The sequence below is a fragment of the Mustela lutreola genome, chromosome 9, assembly GCF_030435805.1.
Source record: "Mustela lutreola isolate mMusLut2 chromosome 9, mMusLut2.pri, whole genome shotgun sequence".
In the NCBI taxonomy this organism is placed as follows: domain Eukaryota; kingdom Metazoa; phylum Chordata; class Mammalia; order Carnivora; family Mustelidae; genus Mustela; species Mustela lutreola.
Window position 1 is genome coordinate 124,794,477 of NC_081298.1, and position 24,979 is coordinate 124,819,455.

The 24,979-nt window shown below is 52.0% G+C and overlaps 2 protein-coding genes and 2 non-coding genes across 9 annotated transcripts; 1 reads left to right on the plus strand and 3 right to left on the minus strand.

The window, feature by feature from the left end:
• Positions 1–1,154: 1,154 nt before the first annotated feature.
• OST4 (oligosaccharyltransferase complex subunit 4, non-catalytic) lies at positions 1,155–2,457 on the plus strand. Its single transcript, XM_059132374.1, has 3 exons — positions 1,155–1,310; positions 1,434–1,571; positions 2,227–2,457. Exon 2 carries the CDS (start codon positions 1,435–1,437, stop codon positions 1,546–1,548), a length of 114 nt encoding a protein of 37 aa, XP_058988357.1. The 5' UTR covers positions 1,155–1,310; position 1,434; the 3' UTR covers positions 1,549–1,571; positions 2,227–2,457.
• On the minus strand, positions 2,327–20,182 carry AGBL5 (AGBL carboxypeptidase 5). Of its 6 annotated transcripts, XM_059132352.1 has the most exons (16): positions 19,581–20,161; positions 18,638–18,897; positions 18,230–18,401; positions 17,736–17,899; positions 17,040–17,217; positions 16,603–16,781; positions 15,720–16,176; positions 15,048–15,217; positions 14,593–14,728; positions 13,742–13,944; positions 12,666–12,880; positions 5,321–5,479; positions 4,176–4,282; positions 3,838–3,884; positions 3,219–3,349; positions 2,714–2,852 (listed from the first exon to the last, which is right to left on the minus strand). In XM_059132352.1, the coding sequence occupies exons 2-15, from the start codon at positions 18,850–18,852 to the stop codon at positions 3,301–3,303; spliced, it is 2,451 nt and encodes an 816-aa protein (XP_058988335.1). In that variant the 5' UTR covers positions 18,853–18,897; positions 19,581–20,161; the 3' UTR covers positions 2,714–2,852; positions 3,219–3,300. The 6 variants fall into 6 exon arrangements, with proteins under 6 accessions (XP_058988333.1, XP_058988332.1, XP_058988334.1 ...); XM_059132350.1 differs by lacking the exon at positions 3,838–3,884 and having other exon boundaries at positions 2,327–2,852; positions 20,053–20,182; XM_059132349.1 differs by lacking the exon at positions 3,838–3,884 and having other exon boundaries at positions 2,327–2,852.
• Positions 20,183–20,572: 390 nt separating this feature from the next.
• Positions 20,573–20,645, minus strand: TRNAA-AGC (transfer RNA alanine (anticodon AGC)). Its single transcript has one exon. It is a non-coding gene; the product is annotated as a tRNA-Ala (tRNA).
• A 334-nt stretch (positions 20,646–20,979) lies between these two features.
• Positions 20,980–21,069, minus strand: TRNAY-GUA (transfer RNA tyrosine (anticodon GUA)). Its single transcript is given in 2 exon segments — positions 20,980–21,015; positions 21,033–21,069. It is a non-coding gene; the product is annotated as a tRNA-Tyr (tRNA).
• Between the last annotated feature and the right edge of the window lie 3,910 nt (positions 21,070–24,979).

Here is a 24,979-nt window from a genome sequence, read left to right on the forward strand (position 1 = left end):
GGAATTACAGACTGCTAAAGGCAGAGACTGAGCTTAGCAGTCATTGGGCTGGAGCACAGAGGACGAACTGATGGTCCTAGGCCAGGGAAGCCAGCTCTGAGCTAGTGCACCCCTGGCTCATGGTGCACACAGGCAGCAGACGGTCCCCTGCCCCAGCTGTTCCAGTCCCATAGCAGCTCCTGTAGTTTTCCTTGGCTCAGAGAAGCAGAGGCGTCCCTTGAGTCCTGGCCCCCCTCCACCGCAAAGCAACTGGCTTCCATTACCCCTGACAGCTCCAGAGAAACAGCCCAGCCCCCGGCCCCAGCCTGGCTCCGTGCCGTTCCCTTTTATGGTGAAGCTGAGGGAAAGCAAGCAGTGAGGGGGGAACAGGATCTCCCTGGGGCAGAGGACTGTAGAGCTCCAGGGCCTCTCCCCTCACCAGAGACCCTCAGACATCTACCCACAGTCATTTTCTCCTCAGTGATCCACTGTGCTCAGAACCCACAACCTCTCTTGCTCGTCCCAGCCCTTCCCCCCCACCCCCCTCCCTCACATCCGGGGGGTGATTTCCCACTTGGCTCAAGTCCCACCGTTCGGGTTTTGATTCCGGGAGGGTCCGCCCTATTTCCGACGCCCACCTCCGGGGGTGGGGTGGGGGGAGTGAGCCCGAGTTAGGGAGGCACTGTTCAGATCACAGGCAGGATCCTGCCACTTGGCGGCCGTGGGCAAAAAGGCGGGCGCTGAGAAGAGGGGCACCCGGCCGCCCCAGTTCTCTCCCCATTCTGAGCCGCCGCTCACCAACCCCTTCGCTGCCGGGGCCAGGGAGGGCACCCAGAGGGCAGGGCCTAAAGGAAGCACCTGGCTGGGCCGAGCCGGGAAGCGGAGGATGGGCAGCTGCGCGGGGGGCCAGGCAGGAAAGGGAGTCGGAGTCTGGAGGTCAGGCCGAGCCTCTCACCCAGCCATGCCGCCGCACCCTCGCCCTAGCCCACCGCCGAGCTCCGGGTGGGTGGCCACGGTTCTGCGCTGGCCCCTGCCGCGCCAGCGGCTGCCAGCTGCAGCCAGCTGCGCCCCGCCAGCCCCGGGCGCGCGTCTGCGGGTCGCCCGCCCCGCCCCCTACGGGGGCCGCCCCTCCGTAGCCCCGCCCATCGCTCCGCCCCTTGCGATGCGAGGCGGGGAGCAAGCGAGACGGCGAGGCTAGAGAGCCGGTTCCGGCCCAGCTGCCAGGCCGGAAGTGCCCGGTTTGGGCTTGCGCTTGCGCTACCGACTTCCGGGCCGGGACTCTTACCTCCAGCTCGTACGCAGACCGCACCGCGGGGAACGCAGCTGATTAGGTGAGAGGCACGCAGGCGCGCTCCCCGGCGCTTCGGCGGTGGCTGGCCCTGGGGGCGAGGACGGGTCCTGGCCTGGGCGAGGAGTGCGCGGGCCTCAGGCTCAGTCCCTCCTCTTCTCCGCAGGATGATCACAGACGTGCAGCTCGCCATCTTCGCCAACATGCTGGGCGTGTCGCTCTTCCTGCTTGTCGTTCTCTATCACTACGTGGCTGTCAACAATCCCAAGAAGCAGGAATGAAAGTGGCGCTTTCTCCGCCCCAGGTAACGGTCCGGGGCTTAGCGCCCAGCCCCCGGAGAGTGGAGTGGCGAGGCCGCGCCAGGGCCTGCAGGGTTCGAAACTTCAAATCAGAAAGTGTCGGGCCAAGCATAATACAGTCCAGAATTGAGCCCCTTTATTCGCACACAGTAGGGAGAGCCTTGCAGTGCCCTGCCCTCTCCCCCTTAAACTGCTCCCTGCTAGAATGGGGGTGAATTTTCTAATTCTCAGCCCCCGTCTTCATGGTACCCCTATGCCCAAGTTGGGGGTTTGGCTACAAGGAGGCACGGACACCGGTAGGAATAAAGGTATTGAGGATGCCATCCGAGGATGAGCATTTGGACTCTTCTCTTAAGTAGTCCTCACTTCTCTAAGGTTGTTTAGGCTTTTATTAAGACAGAATTGGTGCGTGTGTGTGCGCGTGTGTGTGGTTGTAAAGATGCAGAATTCTATTTCCGTGTTCTGGGGTAAGGGGCCCTGAGTGAGCAGTTGGTTACTATAGACCCAAGCCCTAGGGAAAGGTGGGGGTGGGGGGAACCTTAAGTGTGGGTCAAAAATGTAAAGGGGGGACAGGCTGGATGAGAGCTGATGCCTGAAGGATTTCCCCAGCGGAAAGCTGCAGCATTTTCCTTACCTCAGGTCTTTCCCCCTCTTTTCTAGGGTTCCAGGACATAGTCTGAGGCAAGATGGAGGGTATGAGGGGCCTTCACACTTCACTTCACCCTTCTACCCATCACAACATACAAAGCAACTACACCTGGATTTTTTCAAACAACTTTTATTTCCTCAAAGTCTTCCTTAACCCTATGGAACAAGAAGCTGCCACTGTGTAGGGCCCAGTATAGGGGTTTCTTTTCTACTCCCTCCCCCCAATATAAAAATATAGATATATTTTTTTGTGGTCCCAAAATCTTGTGCTATGGAGGGAGGGATGGGGTAACAGGTTCCTGCTTTGTTCTATCTCAAGGTGATGCTCTGCGATGCCTCAGAAGAGGGTGGCTGGCATTCCAAGAAGTAGGTTGTCACATGGAATCAACAGCTGAGGGAGGGGACTAGCACATTTCTCACTGTGTTCCCATCTTGGGGCTGTATACTGGGCATGAAGATTGAGACATCAGACCCGGGGAGAAACAGTGAGTGGGGGAGATTTAGGGACAAAACAAACCTCAGGTTGGCCCAAGGGCCCCCCGTTGTAACAAATCCGGGACTGGGAGTCAGATAGACTACAGGAAATAGGAGAAAAGGCAGGGGCAGAGCGGGGCCGTGGGGGCCCGGCCTGAGGCAGCCTGCAACAGAGAAGAGAGAGGAATCAGGGTTGTGAAAACTCTGCCCCTCTTCTGCTCTGTTCGCTAGGGGCTGGGAGATGGGAAAAGTGAGATGGGTAAGGATAGAGGGGTTGAGCATTGTATAGTGGGCCAATGCTGGAATGGACCAGCTCTGAGGCCTTAGGCGCTAACAAGAAGTGGTTTTCTTGTCTGTTTGGAGGAAAGACTGAGGCCATGATGGAAAAAAATCAAGATTCTTAATGAAAGTACCTTTAGTCTTTTGGGGGCCAGAGGGAGTAGAGAGAGAAGAAAATGATCCTGAATGGCAGAGATGGGAATGAAGGAATAGAAGTGAGGTGGGGTGAGGGATTGGACCCGGGTGCTCACCCTGCTGCAGAGTGGGGTCCCGGCTTCGGCTCACTGCTCTCTCTGGTGCGGGGTATAGGGGATGTGGGGCCGGAAGAGCCGCTCATCCCTCTGCGAGTCGGCGGTGAGCCCCGGCCCAACCTGGGCCTAGCCTGTATGGATAGGGGGTGGGCTAAGAGGCTGGATTCTTCCATGAACTGTTTTGCTTCTGGGTTTGCTTTTAGAGTTTCCATGTGTAAGAATGTAGTATAGGAGTCAACATAGGTATTGGGACCTTGAATTTCTGGGTACTGTCCCTGGCTGAGAAGGTAAGGCAGGGTCACAGCTAGAGAATTCTTGGGTTCAGTCTATGATTCCTAGTCTTACTTAACTAGGAGAGGCAGAGGGATCCAGCATTTAACCTCCATGGTTGTATCATGGCTAACATCTGGCAAAATAGAGAAACAGTGTATGGAAAGCAACTGGAGAATCGGTACATCTCCCTTGGAGCCTTCTGTGCCTCAGCCCCTGCCAGAGCAGCTTAGGTTTCACCCATCCAGTCTCTGCCTGTACCCAGCTTTAGCCAACTTAGCGTGGGGATCTGGACTGAATTGGAGTTGGTGGCACAGCTGTTCTTAGGAGCAGCAACCAGATGTGTTACCTGGGGAATCCGGGACCCCTCCTGGCGGGAACTCTCCTCGGGCAGGTCTGGGCAGAAAGAGAGGAGAAGCTAAGGGCAGGGGCAGGCAAAGCCAAAGCTAGCAGGCTGAGGTTGAGGAATAGCTGGCAGGGACATGGGTTGGAAGCAAGCAAGAAACCTGGCTGAAGGGACTGGGGGCAATGGACAGACAGAGGCACTCAGGCACGAGAGCAGCTTTCTGATACAGTCGAGGGGAGAGGCTTAGAGCAGTGCTGAGCATTTTCCCTCCCACTGCCCAGATGTATAGTGCCTTGCTGGGCTCTGCCAGAATTGGGCTGGGGAAGACCCAGAAATGTTACCTGCAATCGTGTCCTGATACAGGGAATCCGAGGTCCTAGCAGCCCTTTCCCAATCACCATGACAGCCTCTGGCTTGTCCCCTGAGGACAGGAGTGAGCAGCTGCTCCCTAGGGAACAAAGGAAACATATCAGGGTAGGGGACCATGGAGAAGAGGCAAATTTCTTTAGGCTTTTCTCAGTATTGGCAATACTGACATTTTGGGCTGGATAATTCTTTGTTGTGGGGGGCTGTCTTGTGCATTGTAGAATGTCAAGCAGCATTCCTGGCCTCTACCCACTAGATAGCCCTTCTTCCCCTGCCCCATCTCCACTGTAACCACTAAAAATGTCTTTAGACATTGCCACATGTTCCCTAGTAGGCAAAATGGCCCCTGCTTAAGAAGCATGGCATGTTCTAGTCTGGTCCAAGGGCTGCAGTAGCAACTTGGATCTTGAATTGGAGCCCATCAAGCTGAACCATTCTGAAAGTCTAGAGCTTAGAGCCTATCCCATCCAGATGGGTAAGTGTTTAAGGATCAAGTCAGTAGCCAAGAAGGTGGATTGAGGGCTACCATTGAAGAGAACTGATAGGTTGGGAGTTACGGGCACTGAGGGAGTTAAAAGATGTTGGGCTGGAGTCTTAGGACTCATTCCCATCCGGTCCTCTACACAGCGGGGGTGTAACTTACAGGAGAGCAGGTGGCCTGGGTTTTATGTGGATGATGTGGTTACACAGCATTTGCCATGCTGACAAGTGAAAGGCCCATGCCTATTTCATTCAGTTTTGTCTAATGTTGCCCAGCTCCTGGAGTGAGGCAGCTCAAACTAGCAGGCACTCGGGATGTTCAGCTATGAAAATGAGAATTAGAGCAGTGCCTGCCTCATGGTAGACGCTCAAGGAATGGTAACTTATTTTATTCTACAAAGATAGTTTCCAGCTTCCTGTACAAGGGCATAGGTGCTTAGGGGTCTAGGATAATCCAGGAGGGTAACCAATGTTCCTGGTGTGCGGAGGGCTGCATTACATCAAGTCAAGAAAGAAGTCTAGGTCAGGGGGCAAGGGAGCCGAAGGGGCTGGTTTAAGCCTAGTAGGGAGCCTGGTCTATAACCTCTGTGGCAAGATCCAAGGCTAGTCCACCCGGATTTCGGTGGCAGTGGGTACAGACCTGATATGCTGAGTGAACTGGGCAGCAGACAGGAGCCCATGCTGGGTGAAGAGGCCAGGCTAGAACCGGGGGCAAGATTTAGGGATGGGGCCAGGCTGCTTGAAGTAGGGCGATGGGTCAGTGGCTGCTGCCGCCGTCTCCTGTCCTGGCTTCGGGGCTCTGAGTGGAAGGGACACAGGAGAGAAAAGGGCAAATAAGCGAGGCCCTGGCACCCCACCGCCCTGCTGTGCCCCCTGCTCAGAAGATGCCGGCTGTCAAGCTTGTCCTCACACCAGCAGCCCCCTTCAGAGGTAAATCTCAGATGGGTAGGAAGTCTTGTAACATTTATTCCGGTTACCCAGGCCACAGCCAGCCCTCATCCACCTCTCTGGGGCTAAACAACCTCATTCACCTGTCCATTTCTGAACAGTTCAGTTCTTTCCCAGCAGAGAAGTTACTGAGCTGGGCTTCTGAAACACGGCTCCTCTAGGTTCTCCCACCTCTTAACTGCCCCTCTTTGTTTGCTCTTCCTGACCCCAAATACCAGTGCCCACAACCCCCTCCCAATTCTACCCTTGGTCCTTTCCTGCTCTGCATACTCTAAACTCTCAGGCTGCTCTCCGGCCATTTCTGCAGAGCTACAGGTCAGTGTCCATTAGCGTCTCTCCCTGCTAGTCTCTCCTGACTCCAGCAAAACTCACTTTCTCCCATCCTTCCTTTTGGTTTTCTTATCTTGATGAAAAATGGGCTCGAACCCCTGTTTCATCTTTTGACTCCTTGCTTACATTTTGATTTGTGTTTAACAAAATGTGGAAAACACTGCTTCAGCCTTTGCTTGGATTCCTCCTTCAAAGGAGAACCTTGCCGTGGCCTGTGTCCAGATACAAGTCTCTCTCTGATTAGGCTTTTGGAAAAAATGCCCTGCTGTTGTCCTAGCTTGAATCTGTAACCTTTTACAATCCATCTTTCATGCTCGTGTCAGAAATTATTCCAAAACCTAGACCCTGATGAAAAATCATTTGGTTCAGGCCAGGGGGAGATTAAAGGTCTTTTAAAGGATGAAGTCTCAACCTTTTAACATGGCCTTCAGAGCTCCACCGGCTGTGACTCCAGTCTACCAATCCTTGGTAGGATGCTGACTTGATCCTTCATACCCTCTGCTGTTGCCCCTGGGGCAGCGAGCCCTCTGGTTCCTCTACAAGGACTATTTCTTCTGGTTAAACTTTACATGTCCCATCTCAAATGTCACCTCGGTGTATCCTCCCTGACCATCACAGCTCGAATTAACTGTTCCCCTCCCTTCATTGTCCTTTGTTCACTTGACTTGTAATTGTTAATGGTTTTTGTCCCCTTAATGAAGTAAGTTAGTCACCTAAAGTACTTAAGAATCGTGTTTGGCACATAGTAGTCAGTAAATCTTAACTAGTATTCTGCTGAAACCTGCCTCTCTTGAGTATAGAGATTTTGTCTTTTCCAGTCTATATATCCCAGTGCCTACATAATTCTGCCTAGAAAACCAGAGACTTTAGTAAAGGTTTCATTTTCCTGGGTAGCAGACATCCTACAGACTACAGGCCGATTCAGTAATCTCTGAGCTTAAGGACACTGGTTTACAACCCTGTGTGGCAGCTCTCTGGCCCAATCCTTATGGCGAAAGCCTCACTGCTACGAGCTCTGAGAGCAGATGGTGGCTGGGGTGGGTGGGGAAGCTTTTGGGTTTGGCAGGTCCTTCCTTATCACGAAGGACAGTAGGTGCCAACATGCTCTCAGACCAAATGGACTATTAACCTTCATGGAGCTGAAGTCAGTGGAGGTCCCAGGATGCCAGTTGGGCCCTAACAGAGTAACATGTATTAGATGGAAGACACCTCTAATTCAGGAAGTAGGTGACAATAACTTGTCCAGCTATCCTGAGCAGTAGCTAGCAGGGGCAAGGCTAATTTTGGAAGTCCCAACCCAGATTTTTAAAAATTGATACTTAGATGAATAAGCAATAGGAAAAAGGGAGAGATTTCAGGACAGAAGCTATTAGCTTTGAGAAGTCTGTTGAGAGGCTAGTTACCAGCTGCAGCCAAGAGTCAAAAAGAACCAGACCTGTCAATTCTACATCAATAAACAACAACAACAAACAGACTGGGGTGCTATTAAGAGGTGACACAGCAGTGAAAGATAACAGAAGTCAGAGACTTGACCACAGTCAAATAACCTGAGGTGTTACCCACCACCAATGACTTAGAACCCAGGCCTAGGTAAATCCTCAGTAAAACGGTGATATCAGGATGATGTCCAGATGACACTATGTAATAGGCAGAAATGAACCTGAACTTGATCAAGGATGGAAACAGTGAGTTTCTAGAGGCTCCGAGGAATACCTTACCTATGCATAGGGGGATGCTGAAACCATATTAAAGGATGAAGCCTCGCCTATCCCCTCACCTGTCATACCTTACCTATCCCAGGAAAGGTAGGAAAGCGAATGAAAGCCTTTGGGACATTTGTAGGTTGCAGCAAAAACAGAAATATTCAGGAACGTATGAAGCAAAATAGGCATATGACGTAAAAACTGTGTGAATGTAGGTATTCTGGGAAAGATACAACAGATACGACTCGAGAATCCTGCCCCTAATGAGAGTTTAAGGAAGGGAGACCACTACGGTTTAGGAGAGAGGCCTAATATGGAAAGGATAAGGCATTTAAAGATCGCATTTTAACTCACTTAGATGGTCTGAAAACCTGGCCAGGCCTGCCTGTAAACTGGCAGTGTGAGCATACAGCCCAGTTTCTTGTGTTTTGACTTCTGGCTCCTGGTATAATCCAGGCTTACTCGGTCCCCACTGAGAGGATTTAAGGGAGGAGCCCCAGCTCCGTTATTTCTTGGTTCTGAGCTGTAGTCAGTGGCTTAAGGCTGAGTGCAGAGGGCTATGTGAATCAGCTTTGCTTCCAGCGGTTGTGAGACTGAATTTTTATGGTAATCAGCCAGAGATTTCATTCTGGGAGGGTTTGGTTAATCTTGGGGTGAGGGTCTGAGATAGAGGGGGACTGCCCTTTCCAGGGCAGGAGTTAGAATGGATAGTCTAAAGGTCTCACAACTTCGAGGAGCAGTTCTCTGACTTGGGCCTGGGTCTAGCATCATCCCCATCGAGACCTCTTTGGAACTGTCCCTCTGTGTAGCACCCTTAGTGAGTCACTGGTATCATTACAGATCTCACTGATACCCTCTGAAGGATGGGAAGGTGAGACCAACATTTATTCGGCTCCCCACTTCTTGCCTTTTATTCATTCAACAAGTATTTGCTGCTCATTTAGTAAGTGCTAGGTGCTAAGGGAATAAATAGATGTGTTAGGAGACATGTCCTGCCCTCAAGTAAGCTGTAATCCAGATGCAGCAGAAACAGTACAAGTGGGATGGTGCTAGAAGTGTTCTTCCTCCGTCCATCTCCCTTACCATGGGGCTTGAGCTGCTCGGCCAAGAGCGGCCCGTCAGCTGAACCACGCCATGGCAGAGGCCAGGAGAGAGGTCTAGGAGTCACAGGTGGAAGGGCCAGAGCTAGGAGGGAGGACAGGACAGTGGAAGGATGCCCAGCTGACAGCTTCCACTTTTGACCTTGCCGCTCGTCTTTTACTCTAGGGGCCTGCCAGATGGACCAGGTTGTTATTGAGAGATACTTGCCTGAATCCACGGCCAGTACTTGGGGGAAGCACCTAGGGTGCATGATACGAGAAGGCCTCGGCCTGACTCTGAGCCCTGGGTGCCCATTGGCCTCCCCTTAGTCCTATGCCCCCCAGGACAGAAGAAGCCAGTGATTTATCCACTGTCCCCACGCAGGCCTGCCTTCGAGCTCTGTGGGCACCAACTTTTTTGTATCAGTATCTTGCAGGCTTTGGGCTTCCCTGCCTCAGTCATGGACTAGCTACTCCTGTGACCTTGCCCTCCTCGGCTGCAAGAGCTGCTGCTGGTGCCGTGAGCACTTCTGCGGCCGCTGGTATGGAGCCTGACCACAGAGACGGGAAGGTGCGGCTCAGGACCTGCTTTGCAGCTGTGGGAACTGCAGTAAAGCAGCTCCCGGCCCTGCAGTCGGAGGGTGCAGGGGTCAGGGCTTCCTCAGAGGCTCTCTCGGCCTTTTGTCCCAGGAACATTCCCATTTTCCCCCAGTCTGCCTTAGAGGTTGGCCTTCTAAAATGTCACCCTCCAGCCTTGAGGATAGAACCTGCCAGACTAGCTCCCTGAACCTCTGCTTTATGTTTCTGGCTGGCTGCTTAGATCTTTTCTGAAGTTTTCTGGATAGCACAATCTCATGCTCTCTTTTGGCCAATAAAGGATAGTCATGAATTAGTTCTATAGTTAAGTGTGATATGTTCTTTATACATTAGTGGAAAATTTCTCATAAATTTACAAGCCAGAAAAAACCCATTTGTCAAATCACAATCTCAGTTTTGCGTTTGGAAGGCTCAGCTGCTTTGTAGTGAGGTCTCGGAGATACGGGAGGTGTGTTCTTCCTACCTTGGAGGACAGAGGATGCCTGGACGTGCCAGGGGCCAAAGAGCCAGACGTGTGGAGCCAGGACACAGCGCAAAGCTACAGGGCAGGTCAGCCGGACAAAGCTGTTCTTCTGAGGGTCGGTTGAGGAAGCCCAATGTAGGCACCACAGTCTGCACTGCAGGTCCCTGTCTCAAGCCAGGCCCACTCTCCTACCCTGCAGTCCTCTCAGAGATTTTAGGAGATGAAGCAGCAAAAACTGTAGCACTTGGGAGTTGAGATTCCAGCGCTCTGACCTTTCACCTCCTTAAAGCATTCCTGCTTGGTCTCAGTAACCCTTTTCTCAACCTTCTATGACTTTAGAGACCTAGTTTCTCAGGTCTTACAGATACGGGTGCAAGTCCCCAGGTGTCTCTTACTAGAGACAGCTCTTTTTGTTCTGCTTCTTACTTCGTTCCCCTGGGGAGAACTTTGCTTCTCACTTGTTTTACCTGTATGTGTGGGTGACACCTAGATCCAACCTTGATGTCCCCTTTTCTACAGGCTGGCTCTTTTTTCTGCCCTCAGGACATCTCCATATAGATAGACCATGACATCCAAGCATCTCTAGAATAAACTCAACATTTTTCCTTCCAGACAATGTCTTAACATCACTGTGACTCTTTCCTTTAGCTGATAGCCTTGAAGTTCTTAGTCTGGCCTTCCACGATCACTGAACCCTGCCACCTCTATTTCTGATAAATATATTCATCTCTCCTTCCCGGACGCTGGTACAGCCATTAGTCATCTCCCGTATAAACTAGAGCGAGGATTCCCCTCCCCCGCCTGCCCAGTACACACAGGCTGCTCTCCCCTTAATCTTTCGTTCTCATCATTCTCTGGAGCACACAATTGTTGCCACACGTCTCAGTTAACTCCTCATCTTTGTTTTCGAGACATTTGAACTTATTCCTCCTACCTCTCTTCTCCTAACTTCTGTGCCTGGCCCTTCGAGCCAGCTGGGAATGTCTGCTTCCTGTCCTCCCTACAGAGCAGCGCCAGTCCCGGCTCCCATTCTCATGTCAGGCATCTCCATGTCGGGCCGCATGCTACCGTGCATTCTTCAGAACCATTTCTCAACAGAACATTCTTTGGCTAATTACTCTTGAGTTTATCTACGACAGTGGCTCCCCAAGCCCCCTGTGTTTATTATAACGAGTGTGTGCTTTTATGTGCTGTTGACTATCTGTTTTTAGGTCTGTTTCCTGTAAGGAAATCCTTAGTACTAAATATGTATGTACCTTTTCTCTGTTATCTGGGGGAAGTAACGGAGACACAGAATACATGTTCCTCACTGAAGGAGCTTCACACAGCACTCTGCACTGGGGTGGGCTGGGGTGATAATAATAAAATAATAATAATAATAAAATACTGATTAGAAACTGCCTAGAATCTTCCAGGGAAGACCTGGACCTAGAGAGGAATCTTTCCTCTTTCTCTTTTGTAGTCAGGAAAGGGGAATCTAGGATGCTGACATTCCTTCCTAGGAGCTATGCGTGAAAAGGTATGAGAGGCTGACAAAAAAGAAAAAAGAAAAGAAAAAAAGCAAAGAAATTACAGGAAGTTTGAATAGTAAGAAGCTTGACTAATGCTGCCACTAACAGCTGTGGCTTCCTGGACAAGTCCCCCTTCCACGGCCTCTGTTTTCTCACCAGAGAAACAGAGATACCATCAACCCCACAGGGCCTCGTGAGGATCAGATGAAATATATATGTGATACTATTTTGTTCACTGTTTAATGCTATTTAAATACACGATTAGTATTACTTTAATCTGTCCTTCAAACACAGTGTACAAAAGCATGCCGTCCCAGTGATGGGAGGATCTCAGAGAATGGGGCTTGGAACATAAGCAGGGGTATTGGCGTCGCTAGTCAGGGATCATGTCTCACTGGTCAAAGCTGCTCCCTCCCCGGGCTGCCCACCTAGTGCAGTCAGACTGTCACAGCCACTGGCCCAGTGCGCGCTTCTGGTCTGCACCTGGGAAGCGCTAACGAGGGCGAGAGCAGCTTGAAGACCCGAGAACTCTTAGCTCCAGCTGACAAGCCTCCACGCTCTGGCAGGATTTCTCCAGCCCAGAGGCCACGGACAGTACTGATTTGGTGGTTAGTGTATTTCTAGAAGTGGCAGCACAAGTCTCTCCCCACTGTCTGAGTCACTCCCAAGGAATGGCTCCACTGACCTTCCTCTTTTTTCCTGAAGGCCCACAGTTCCTGGTATACGTCTGAACCCATACTCTCATCAGGCAGGGTCTCCTCCAGCCCAGCCTAGGGCTACCGATGCACTATTGAGCAGCCTTGGCCACCGCTGGAAGGGGCCAGACTGCTGTTCAGTAAGTCTCAAACGGAAGCTGTCTGTAGTTCTTCCATTTCTCATTGGAAGGGTTAGAATCCTTCTGATACCACTTTCGGGGCAGGCTCTGAAGCCAGGAACAGGTTCATCCTACAGAGACCTTGGCTAGGGATCTCTGGCCCTACAGCACTGTGGCTTGCGGCATGAGGACACACGCTGCTCCCAGCAGGACAGACTGACGCCGGCCCTGCCGTGGAGCCTCCACACTTCAGCATGGCCCTGCTTCAGCTAGTGTTTTAGCCTGGAAAGCCCCCTGCTCCCCAGCATGGAACGCAGCCCAGGTGCCCAGGCCTCCCGCTTGGGCCAGACACTCTACTGCTCTGGGGCTTGTGGCGCAGGGAACACCAAGGTCGCAGGAAAGGCTGCAGATGCTGCTATAAACTAATTTTATTGATTGACCCCTTGGTCCCAGCCAAGTGTGTCTCTTCAAGCTCTTACTTCCCCCAGCAGTGCCCCAAACAACTGAACACCTGTTGCAGGGGCTCCCAGACTGGCTTACCTCTGACAGGGCCCAGCACCCGGTGGCTGACCTTTTGAGTGCTGGAGCCCAGGCCTGGCAGCCCTGTGGGCCGGCTGCCATGAAAAGGGAAGCTGGGGGAGTTCTTCATCTGTGGAGAGTTTTGCTGGCTGCTGCTGCTGCCCCCAGCACTCGTGCCGGTGCTAAAACTGCGTGCCCGGCTCAAGGGATTTTCAGAGCAGGACACAGGCAAGCCGCTGCAAAGAAGCACAGGCTGGTTAATCCTGGGCCAGGAAGCCTATGGCCCAAGGCTTCCCCCTGGGTCTGTGCTCAGGAACGCACCTCTGGGGGGAGGGGCACAGGGACTTGTTACAAGGGAGAAGGGAGGAATCTGCATCCGCGGATAAGGTGTCTGACTGGGGCACGGCAGCTGATCTTGGAGTGCCTACAAGCCCTTGTTTGCACAGAGCTGCTCTCACAGAGAGCATGCTAAAAGCTATCAAGGGTGTCTCTCGGCAGCTTGAACTCTTGGTGAATTCCCCTCTTATCCCAGTAGTGATGGCCCTTGGACCCTGAGGTGTTCCCCATCACTGGAAGCTGAGACCTTGCTCCCACCTCCATTAGTTTTACATATATATATATATATATTTAATTAATTTATTTTTTAAAGATTCCATTTATCCATTTGACAGAGAGAGATCACAAGTTGGCAGAGAGAGAGAGAGGAGAGGAAGCAGGCTCCCCGCTGAGCAGAGAGCCTGATGTGGGACTCGATCCCAGGACCCCGAGATCACGACCCGAGCCGAAGGCAGTGGCTCAACCCACTGAGCCACCCAGGTGCCCCTCCACTAGTTATATTTAATTTTGGGCACGGCTCTGAGCAGGGAGGCCTCTGGCCTGGTTTCCAGATGCCCAGGAAGTACGTAGCCCTGGGTAAAAGGGAAGAGGATCCCATTTTCCAAAAAAATGCATTAATCTTACCAATTTTAATTTACTCTGAAATTATTTATGATGTGGTCCTTTTGGATGGGGAAGGGAACACAAATCCCTTGGAACTTCTAGCTCTAGAGCGCTGTTCCACTTGCACACCCTCTCCTCCTTCACCCTGTGGGTCTTACCTGTTACTTTTGGGTGGAGTTCGGGAGCCTCTCTTCTTGCTGACACCCACGCTCACAGTGCTGCTCAGGCCTCGGCTGCTGCGCACGTGTTTCAGCATCCAGGCACGGAGGTTCGTGAGGCTGCTGTGCTCTGACAGCACAATCCGAGGCCACGGGTTGCATTCTGCCATGTCCAGAGCAGCAATGGCCATAGCCCGTCCCACCTGCAGGGTAGTGGAGTCTCGTTCAGCATCTGGGACTTCCGGCCCAGGCTGCTGGGTTGGGCTGCACAGCACAGTGGAAGGGAAGGAGAGACCAGGCCTCAGGTTTTCTCAGTGGGTGCCCCAAATTTTGTGTCAGAGTTGTTTATCTCAGCAGATTTAAAGGTGTTCCCTAAACAACTGCTCATTGGGGGGCCCTCCTCCTTCACGGGCATGAGCTGGTGTGCTTTCTGGCTGGCACAGGAAGGAATTCTCCTAGCAGAAGGTGCCCCGATCTCCTCAATAACTTGCAGCTCTTTGGACTTCTATGTGCCCTGGGACCTAGAAGTCATCAAGACCAGCATAGACGCGATGCCTGTAAGCCCAGGAGTGAACAAACACAGTATAAAGAGGAAGACGGGCTCAGAGGCAAAGACTGAATCAGCCGTGCTAGGGATTCTCTTGGTGTGGGGGCAGAAATAGTGCCTACTCAGCCTCTTGATACCATGACCATCAAGGCCTGGCCTTTAGACAAGCTAAGGGAAATAATACTGGGGGTGAGATAGTGACGTGGTAAGCCTTTCTTCAGGGGACCTGAGTCAGGCCACAGGAGCGAAGGCCCTTCCTGACTTGGAGGTTCCCGCTTTCCGCACATACCCCATGTAGCCATACCTGCTCGAACAGCTCCACAGTGTATCTGGAGGGGAAGGCCGGAGGCGGCGGGGGGCTGGCGCGCCCGTTGTCATGGCAGGCGGCAGGGATGCTGTTCACCGAGCGCCCAGTGTTGTAGTTGCATTCAAGTGTGTAGCTAGGACACAGAGACCTTTGTTAGGGTCCTGCCTGAACAGAGTCGGGACAGAACCATCGGGGACAGCCTCGGTGCTCTAAGAAGCAATCACTTGGAAAAAAGTGGATATGATTGAAATGCTAAGGCCCAACCTCGGCACAGCCTGGCATAGCCTGGAAGTCCCCACAAGACAGAGTCCCAGACGAAAGACAGTGATACACACGAGGAGCCTGTCTTTTGAGAAGGTTTGGGCTGTCCTCTGCTGCCCAGACAGCCTAGACCAGGTGGTGTTTTCTCTAGGGAAGGTACTTTGTCTGCTACACCCCAGCTTCCCGCCAACCTGTGGATTATCCCTGAGGCTTTGTAGATTGCGACCCGGCCGCTTCCCTCCTTCGACTGGCCGTCTCTGCGGTCTCGGGCGTACATGTTCTTCTCTGAGAAGTTGCAGCCTTGGAAGTCGAAGTGTGCTGAGTTCAAGGAGATCAGCTTTGGATACAGCATATTTTCCACCTGTTTCGGGGAGGAAAAAGGCAACTCAGGAGAGGTGGAAGGGAGGAACGGGCAAGGAAGAGATGGCAAGCAGGGGGCATGTGACTAATCCCATGGCAGACACCATTACAACCATCAGCAGTAGTCAGTGTGCTGGAATTCTCACCGGATGCCTGACGTTATTTCCAGGTGTTAGAAAGGTACAAATCCGCCTCTTTTTAAGCTCTTAGCTTCTTTTCTCCAATAATGCAAACCTTTCCTTTCCCCCTGGTTTCCCAAAGTCTAGAATAAAGACCACAGTGCTGACAGCTTGACCTTCGTTCAAAAGTCATGATGTAATGACTGAGACACAAAGCCCCACTGGCATCGCTTCTCGGCCCCTGGAAGCTTGTTGGGAGGTAGAATACCTCTTACAGCAGCAGGCCTTCCCGCCAAAAGGCCACCTCCCCTCTGTCCCTAGCCTAAGCTTTCTCTCTTGACCTGCCACAACCCCCACACTCTCAGGACACTCGGGGATCCCTACCTGGGTGCTCTCGTCACTAAAGCTGTTGCCATACATGAAGCAGCCCCTTTTGGAAGCATGTCCATGCAGGTCCACATAGTAAGCGACACCACTCTCTTTTGGGGGGATGGTGTCGGGGGCCGGCTGCTCAGCCTCGGCGGACTGTTGGGGCATAATCCACACACCACTGGCCTTCTGTTCTGCTGGCTTGGTCTGTGGCCAGGCTTCAGGGTTGTCCCCATCAGATGCATGCCCGAGGTGAGCTTCATTTTGGAGATTGTTGGCTTTCTCGAGGTCGGAAAGGGGCGCATCCACGGGGAGCTGGGGACTGTGCTGGTGCTCAGAGGGACTCTGGGAGTTCAGACGGGAGTGCACATGGTGGTAGAGGAGCACAGCTTTGGCCCCGTAGATGGCTGGGTGCAGGGCCGCGTCGGGCTTCAGGTACTGGCGGTTCAGATTCACCCCACGCGAGTCTGTGCTGTAAGAGGACAGGGACTGAAGCGGGCTTGAAAGGCTGGGCCAGTGGGGGAGACGTGAGCGTGGATAGAAGGAAGACCATGGGAGACGGACTTATAAAATGAGAGGCTCAGGCTGCATGAGGAAGGCAAGCGTTGAGGACCAGCCCTCTCCCTGATCTGCCGTCACCCCTACCACGGAGACCCAGCTAAGCACAGCTCTCTGCACCCAGCGCAACCTGCAGCCATTCTAACTACTCCTTCCAGAGAGTGCCACGAGATAAGCTACCTTCCTTCTCTGGCCTCTGGATAAGGAGATGGGCTTGCCCTTGTTGGGGTGCAAGAGAACGGTTACACAGAAGTTCAAGGAGAGGCTGATAGTGTTTTACTGAGATCAAGGACACAAGGGGGACCAGAAACAATCCTGATGGGCTGGGGAGGCTTCTTACCGGTAGTGGCCCCGGACCACACCATCGGGGTTCAACATGGGAATCAGCTTAAAGACAAAGAGGCGACGCAGGGTTTGGGCCCGGGGGTCATCAGGTCGAAGGATGAAGTCCAGAAAGCCATTGAAGACAAAGCTAGATGGAGTCTCCCCAGGGTGTACCCTACTGCTTAAGAAGAATATCTGAGATGGAGAGGAGAGCGGTCATTAGGCCAGTCACTCTGTAGCTCCCTGCTAGCAGGATATGGGGGGTGGGGGCAGAAGAGCCACTGGATTTCCAGCTGGCTGAGTCTGCGGGTGGAGTGGGAGTGGCCACGCTTGCCTCCCAGTGCAGGCTAAGGCTGTGGCTAGGAGGCCCAGTGATAATGTGGCCTTAAGCTGTCGGCAGGGTCTGGGGCTAAGGAAAGGCCAAGGCACTATCTTTAAGCGATTCTCACTCACCCTCTTGCCTGTGAAACAGAATGGTCGGGGGGTGCCAGTATCAGGAAATAGCTGCTCTAGACGGGGCTCTCGATCTTCTCGAAGCCCGTGGCAGGAAGTGATGGTTAGCAGATCCACACGAAGTCCATCCAGAGAATAGCAAAGGATCTCCCGGTGATAGTAGATGGTATCCAGGGGACTGTGGGGACAAAAGTCATTAAGGCAGGAGAAGCCGCTACCATCCTAACGAGAGGGGAGCTCATCGCCAGCCTAGGATTCGTAGGATCTGGTCTTTTACCTTAACCTTACAGTCCCTCGTGATGTTAAATGAGGCTGAGGATCTGGGTGGTCTGCACTGCCAGAAGGCAGAGTCCGGGACAGCATGAACCTGTTTTCCCCCCAGTCTATGGCTCCCTACAATATATGACTTTGTGTACACGGTTGCCCTCTGTTGGGACAGAAAAAAGGGTGTGCTGGGCAATGGCAGTACCAAGTTCTGGATAACTGACGGCAGCTGAATTGGGCAGGTGGACAGCAAAATGTAGGTGGTAGTGTGGCCACACACTTATTTGTCAAAAGCACCCAAGGTCCCATATTCTGTACAGAAAAAAGAACTGGTGATGTTTATGGTTCAGGGCTCCTGGGGCAAGTTCCAGAAATGGCAGAGATGCTGTCTGGTCTGGGACTGTGTGGCAAGAGTAAGGACGGGGTCGGCACCTGCTGTGGGTAGGGTGGTTCTCCAGAAAGCGCTGGTCTAGCTGGTTTAGCAAATCCTGGCAGTCACTGTAGGAGAAGGGGTAGCAGAAGGCGAAGAAGGTGGTGGCCCCACGGCCCTCCACGAAACGGTGAACAAAGGATAACACGAACTGCGTCTCTGTCATCTGAGGAGCAGAGGAGGAAGAGGGAGGGGCTGTTGGTGTGAGAACTAAGATGCTACTGGGATCACCAGGAACTGACCTTAACCTGACCTTACACCCTCAGCACACTGACCAGCTTCCCTCCCTCTGGGACTCTCCATAGGACAGTCGGCTCCTTCTAGGCTTCCTGAGGCAGGGGCTTATCTTGGACTCCAGCTAGCACTGGAGGGGAAGTAGATACCAAAACCTGGTGTGCCATCTGCCTGGGACTCTGTATCGAGGCTAACCCCTCTTTCCTGTCCCTCCTCTACTTTTAGCACCCCAGTCTGTCTGTCTTCCTCACGGAGAACTTACCTCAAACGTGGGCCGGTCTCTAATTCGTTCCCAGCGTGGCCGGGTGGGCAGTGTGCGCACAAAGGGGGCCATGCCCTGGGAATACAGCTTGCTTTGCTTGTTCATGTTCATAATGTTGATCTTGATGAGTTTCCCTGGAGTTCCTCCCCGGACACTGAAGTAGAACCATGACCTGCAGGTTCCAGAGGAGGAGAAACAGGTCCCCGGATACTGAGGGTTGGAGACAGGGCATGTGGGACAGCTGGAGCAACTGAAACTGGGAAAGGCCTGTTTACTGAGGAAGAGGCAAGGAGAGAGGGAGAAGGGTAGAGAGAGAAAGGGCAGAGACGGGGCGAGAGAGCTGACCGAGCACAGACTTGGGGACACGGACATCTCTCCTTCTTCCCCCCTCCTCTACTCTCCTCTTACCTGTTCCCATTCTCGAATTCTGTTTCAGCGCAGTCTGGTCGGGTCCACACGTTGAACTCGTAGTCAGGGGAAGAGGCAATGCTGCTGATGGGAGCTGGTGCCCCACTTGCTCCTCCTTCCCCATCGCTAGACACAGATTCCACCTTCTCCACGTGGGCTAGGTTCCCTGAATCAAAGCGAGAACTGAACAGCAAGCCCCCACAGCGCAGCTCCATGGTGAGGCTGGGAAAGCATCCTCCTGCCCACTCTGGCCCTGAGAGCTGGGGAGAAGTTGGGGGGGAAGGTGTAGGAAGGAGAGGAAGAAAAAGGAAAACAAGTTTTTTCGGGTACCTCCTGATAAGTGAAAGCTATTCTAAGGGAGTGCCCTAAGAAGCAATAGGCTCTTTCAACCTCAGAAAAGGTAGAAGGAGACTTCGGCAAAAGGTAAGATAAAGCAGTATTCTGTCCCCACACTAAGGGTTTGTACCTGACCTAAAGGGACCCCATTTTACAACAGTTTGGCTATTCCAAAATGAAATACTCAGTGGCTTAACCATGTTGAGAAATGCTAGATTCTAAACTTTTTTGCAGCCCAAAGGTTAGAGAACAACATTTGAGAGGTCAGATTTCCCACACCCGGCCCAGATACACCCACCACAACACATGGCCATCTTGACAGATGGGCCTTTCTAGATTTCTGGTTCCTAGCCTGGCTCCCCACTCTCCAGCGCAGCAGAGAGAACCAAGTTCCGAGTTTCTAAGTTTAAGTGGGCAGCTGCTTCTCTCCACTCCTCTGTCCTCACAAGTACCAACCAGGCACTGGGTCTGTTGCTCCCCGAGCCCTCGAAGGGCTGGTTCTTCCTTTTTTTGTTGTTACTATCTTATTCCTATTATGAAAGCAAGCTAGAGAACAGCGGCCTTTGCCAAGAAGACAAAAGAAACTGGGCAGAAGCCACCTGCTCACCTGTAGCTCAATTCCAGTTAGGGCATGGGTCTGTTTCCGGCCCCCTCCCGCCCTGCCAAGCACTGGAGTCCCTGAAAAAGCTACGCTGGCAGTAGTTGTGGGTCAGTGATGGGTATTCTGAGCACCCCTAAAAAAGTGGTTGGTAGACACCCACTTGAGGGCAAGGAGTGGCTTCTCGACCCTCAACTCCGACAGACCCTCGTCTCACACTGACCGACCTCGCCCAAGGCAGGGTGGGGTTCGGAGGCATGGAGGGGCGAGACAGACACACACTCTAGGCAGGGACTAGGGGTCAGAGGTGCGGCCACGGGCGTGGGGGTGGGGCTGGGGAGGCCCGGGCCGGGGGAGGGGGCGGGGGGGGCCGGGCCGGGGGGGCGGGGTGGCATTCCAGAGGGGCTCCGGGCTGAAAGGGGCTGACAAGGGGGGCGGGGCCGGGGCCGGCGGGGCCCGCGCTCCACGCAGCGCCCCTCACCTCTCTCGGGGCCGGCGATCCCGCTCCCTCTCCCGCTAGCGAGGCGCCACCTCGGGCCCCGGCACCCGGGCCCTCCACCCGGGACCCAAACAAAACCCGAGCGCCGCGGTGCCGGGACCCCGCTCTGCCAGGAAACAAGAAGTCTCTCGCCTATTGGCCGCGGGTACAGCTGGCTAACCGCCCAGTAAGGCTCGCTGCCATTGGTCAGCGCGCAGGGGTTCCCTCGCACGTTAGCGGGTACCTGAGCCAGTGGCGTTTGGGGGCTCGGCCGGCAAATCGCGCCCGAGGGTTCCACCGCATCTTCTCAGAAGACGGTTAACGGCCTGCCTGCCAGTAGGAGGAAAACACAAAGTGACCAGGAACTAAACTGGAAAAGACTCACCTGCAAAATAAAAGGACAACGTGCGAAGCTAGTCGGCGCTCACCGGGCTCTTCTCCATTTGGAAACACCTTCCTGGGTCAGCGGATCTCCTGCTATTAAGGGATCCTCGGATGCTGATGCGCGGGGCAAAAACCTGAGTGGAGGATGCGGGCATCGATCCCGCTACCTCTCGCATGCTAAGCGAGCGCTCTACCATTTGAGCTAATCCCCCGCCTGCTGCCGGCTCTCTTCCCTTTGCCTTACAGGATGTTCTCAGCCGGTCGCTGACCCGCGGACCGTCCGTAGTTGAAGACGTTTATATAGCAGAGTACGGTGGGGTCATGGGCAAGATTTTTTCCAGCAGGCGTATAACAATCACACGTAAGCAAGAGTAATGCAAATTTCGCATCTAACCCACGAGAACTGGGTCGGATACTGACTACGTGCCGCACATGTGTTTTGGCAAACAGCTGCCTTGCTCCTGCAAATGCACAGCGGGCCTCTGAGTGAAACTTTCTCCCTACGGGATAATTGAATTAAACGGAAGCTAAAAAGGTTGTACGAAGTCCTTCGAGCCGGAATCGAACCAGCGACCTAAGGATTGCCGCAACTCACACCACTACAGTCCTCCGCTCTACCAACTGAGCTATCGAAGGCTCCGCTGCTTTCGACACCTGCCAGTTCCTCCCTAATGCTTACCAAAGCCGCACGACGCTGACAAGACCAGAGGGACTCTGCGGAGAGCTGCCCCCCACCGCCCCCGCCCCAACTCTCGTCCCGCCGAGCTCCTCCACGTCGCACAGAACAAAGGGAGTTGGTAAGAGAAGTGCGAGCAAAGGACCCGCTTCCCAACTCTGGACGAAGGAAATGGGCAATCCGCTTCCCTTCCATTTCCCTGCTTTTTACAAAACGAACAACAAACCCCCGCACCTCCTCACCCGCCCTCCCCCAGCCCCACCCCCACCCCCGTGGCTTTTATAGGATTGCGGACACTTTGAGATCCTGCCGGCAACCTCCGGCCGCTGGGCAGCATTTTCCCCTGCGACGGGGACGCAGCGTGCTCCGCAGCTGCCAGGCGCAGACCCGGTGTGCAAAGCCGGGGGTTTACTTTCGTTATTTGCCCTAATTTTCCCTTCGGTGTCTCGGGGGCCCCAGTAAAATCCTACTGCTCTCCCGACGTGAAGGCCATTCATTCGGTCAGTTAACCACCGTTTTGTGAGGATCTGCTCGTTCTGGCTGGAGCCTGAGACCGCCGAACCACTGAGCTGCCGGCGGCGTGCAGGCGGCGCACCGGCCGGCAGCGCACAAACCCGGAGGTTCGCACCCGGAGCCGGGCCCCGAGCGAGACCGAGCCCACCTCGCCAACCCCTGCCCCTACCCCGTCGCCCCTGCCCCTACCCAGTCACACCTTCGCGCCTCTTTCAGGGGCCCGGAATCCCAGCCCCCACGCCTCTGCCCACCAGAAGTTCCTGGGGCTTTGAGACAAACCTAATACCCGAGGCCCCCGTGAAGCCTTGCTTCGTGGTCTGGAGGAGCGGGGGTGCGGGGACACCTGGCCCATTCCCCCGCTCTGCGGCCTGTGCCACCTGGAGTCACAGTGGCCCGGCGCAAATCCAGGTCGGGGGATGGTTTCGAGCCCATTCGCAGCTCGGACACTTTCTGGGTGCTCTCAGGCTGATGTTTAAATCCGACGTCTCTGATGTCACTGAGCACAGCACGGCTTTCACCCTGGAGCATCCCCCACAGTGCAAGAGGCTGACGTCTTCCCACCAATTTCTTCGTTTAACTTCATTCTGTTGCTGCAAATGCTACCATTGTGTTCGAGAGCGTTAACTTGGGCAGTTTTGGCTGGGTGTTTAGCGTGCTGGCTGTCTTTCTTGAGGGGAGGGGATGCTGGGACACAGAAAATATTCAATTATGTTGAGTTTTTTGTTTTTAAGGAGAGATTCACATAACGTACAATTAGCCATTTTTAAGTATGAACAATTCAGTGACGCTTAGTGCATTTACAGTATGGTGCAAATGATCACTTTCTAGTTCCCCTTTCTAGTTCCCCTCACTTTTTTAAACCACTCTGGAACAACACCCTGTACCCTTTAAGCATTCATTCCCCACCACTACTTCCCCCATACCCAGGCAACCACTAATCTGCTTTTGCTCTATTGGTTTGCCTATTCTGGAGATCCCATATAAAAGAAATAATAAAATATCTGACCCTTTGCTTCTGGTTTCTTTCACTTGCCATAGTGTTTTTGAAACATCCACATTGTGTCATGTTCAGCACTTCCTCTCTTTTAATGGCTGAATAATATTCCATTGTGGCAATATACCATTTTGTTTATCCATGGGCATTTTGGCTATTTCCACATTTTGGCTTTCATGAATAAAAGTGCTATAAACATTTGTGTAGGAGTTTCTGTGTGGATATATGTATTTATCATGGGTGTACACCCGGGAGTGGAGTTGTTGGATTTTATGGTAATTATATGTTTAGCTCGTTTAGCTCTGAGGAACTGCCAGACTGTTTTGCACAATGGCTGAATCATTTTCCATCCCCACCAGCAATGTAGGAGGGTTCCATTGTCTCCATGTCCTTGCCGACATTCTTCTGTGTTTTTTATTATAGCCAATATTTCAACAAATTGAGCTCAATTATAAGAATTTCCTATGTCATTAAAAATTCTTTAAAATCATCTTTAAATAGTCATTTCTCATTTCGGTATTGTCCCCAGTTTATATCCAAATTTTACATTTACATCCAAATTTTAAACGCTACTACTACTACTACTACTCCTCAATAAATGTTCTTGTACATACATTCTTGTCCACATTTCTCTAGTCTCTAGAATATATTTTCAGGAGTTTGGAATTACTTGGTAAAGTGGAATTACTTGGTAAAATAGTATGAAACTTTTAAACTTTTTGATAAATATTACCAAATTATTTCTCAGAAACAATACAGTGATTTGTAGTACAGCATTCACTGAGTGTATTATTACTTAAAAATCTCTGGCAAGGGGCACCTGGGTGGCTCAGCGGGTTAAAGCCTCTGCCTTCAGCTCAGGTCATGATCTCAGGATCCTGGGATTGAGCCCGGCATCAGGCTCTATGCTCAGCAGGGAGCCTGCTTCCTGCCACCACCACTCTGCCTGCCTCCCTGCCTACTTGTGATCTCTAACAAATAAATAAAATCTTAAAACAAAACAAAAAAACCAGCAACACCAGTAACAACTTAATGTAAAAAAAAAAAATCTCTGGCAAAAGTAAGTGGTAACTTACTTGAAATTTGCATTTTGCCAATGAAATGGGACTTTCAGTCTATTGTTGATTTGCATTCTTAAATGAATTGTCTTCTATCCCTATTTTTATTGTTGTGTTTAGGCTTTTCCTGATTTGTTATAATTCTTTAACATTAACAATGTATATGTGATAAGCTCAGTAAGGAAACAGAGGCCTTGATCAACACAGCAACTAGACCTAAAAGACATGCATGGAATCTTCCACCCAACAATAGCAGAATACACATTCTTTTCCTGCACACATGGAACATTCTCCTGGATGGCCCACATGTTGGGCTACAAAATAAATCTCATAAACTTAAAAAGACTAAAATCATACAAAGTATGTTTCATGTACACTACAGACTTGGGGTGCTAGCACTCTGTCATTGTAGGTTTGCTGATGTTGACAGTGGCAGGCTGTGTGAGTGTAGGGGGCAAGGTGTCTGTACTTGTTGCTTAATTTTGATATGAACCTAAAATTCTAAGTAAGCTAATTAAAATTATAACCGGTGTGCTAACATAATAAAAATATAAATATATACCAAGGCACATCAACAATGCTTCTGAATTCAATGTTTTAATTAATAGGAAGATTATTCAATATTCAACCAGTATTTAATCATACCCTGAATGGTGGAAGCTCCCCCAACCCTGTGCCCAGATTCCTTCTTATACTTCAAGTTTGGGGCACTGAAACTACCTAGAAAAGTGGAATACCACATAAGGAAAAGCGAGCCTTCGTCCCCTCAAGCCCTTTAGGGAGAAGAGCTTGTAGAAAAGGACAGATCAGTCTAAGCGTTCACTTAAAATATCCTTTAGGAGAGAGAAGATGAAAATGCTCAGAGGCCAGACTACCATTGCAATTTCTGTGTTAATTGTCAACTGGGTCCTTCTGGAATAGGGCAGGGCAGGCATGGCCATCTCCATGGGAAACCCTCCACCGCAAGGGTGATGGCATTTGAGAATGGACAGACAATGCTGCAGCGGAGTCTAGCCACGTTATCTGTTCCTAGTAAGTAGACCACCCATCAGGCTGGAGACTCGGTTCAAACCCAGAAACATGCTTTAAGACTTTTGGAAAGAAGCGTTTCAAATGAGTCATGTGCTATAACTTGGGAGGCCCATACAAGAGTTGGTCATAACACAATTGGTAAGAGATAACCATATTCAATACCCCTTTTCCTGGCATGTTATCTGTGGAACTCCAGCTGTGTGAAAAGTAAAGTTATAGTGTCGACATGTGACCCTCCAAGGTGTCAGGTTGCTTCTGTTCCTCCAAGAACAA

Excerpts from the sequence above, each read along its gene's own strand:
- OST4 (XM_059132374.1), top strand. The coding sequence starts at position 1,435 with ATGATCACAGACGTGCAGCTCGCCATCTTCGCCAACATGCTGGGCGTG.
- AGBL5 (XM_059132350.1), bottom strand. The coding sequence starts at position 18,852 with ATGGAGCTGCGCTGTGGGGGCTTGCTGTTCAGTTCTCGCTTTGATTCA. Across the intron at positions 17,218-17,735 it reads AACCACCCTACCCACAGCAG|TCCCCTGGATACCATCTACT; the intron begins GTGCCGACCCCG and ends TTGTCCCCACAG. Across the intron at positions 13,945-14,592 it reads CTGTGGAGCTGTTCGAGCAG|GTGGGACGGGCTATGGCCAT; the intron begins GTATGGCTACAT and ends ACTACCCTGCAG.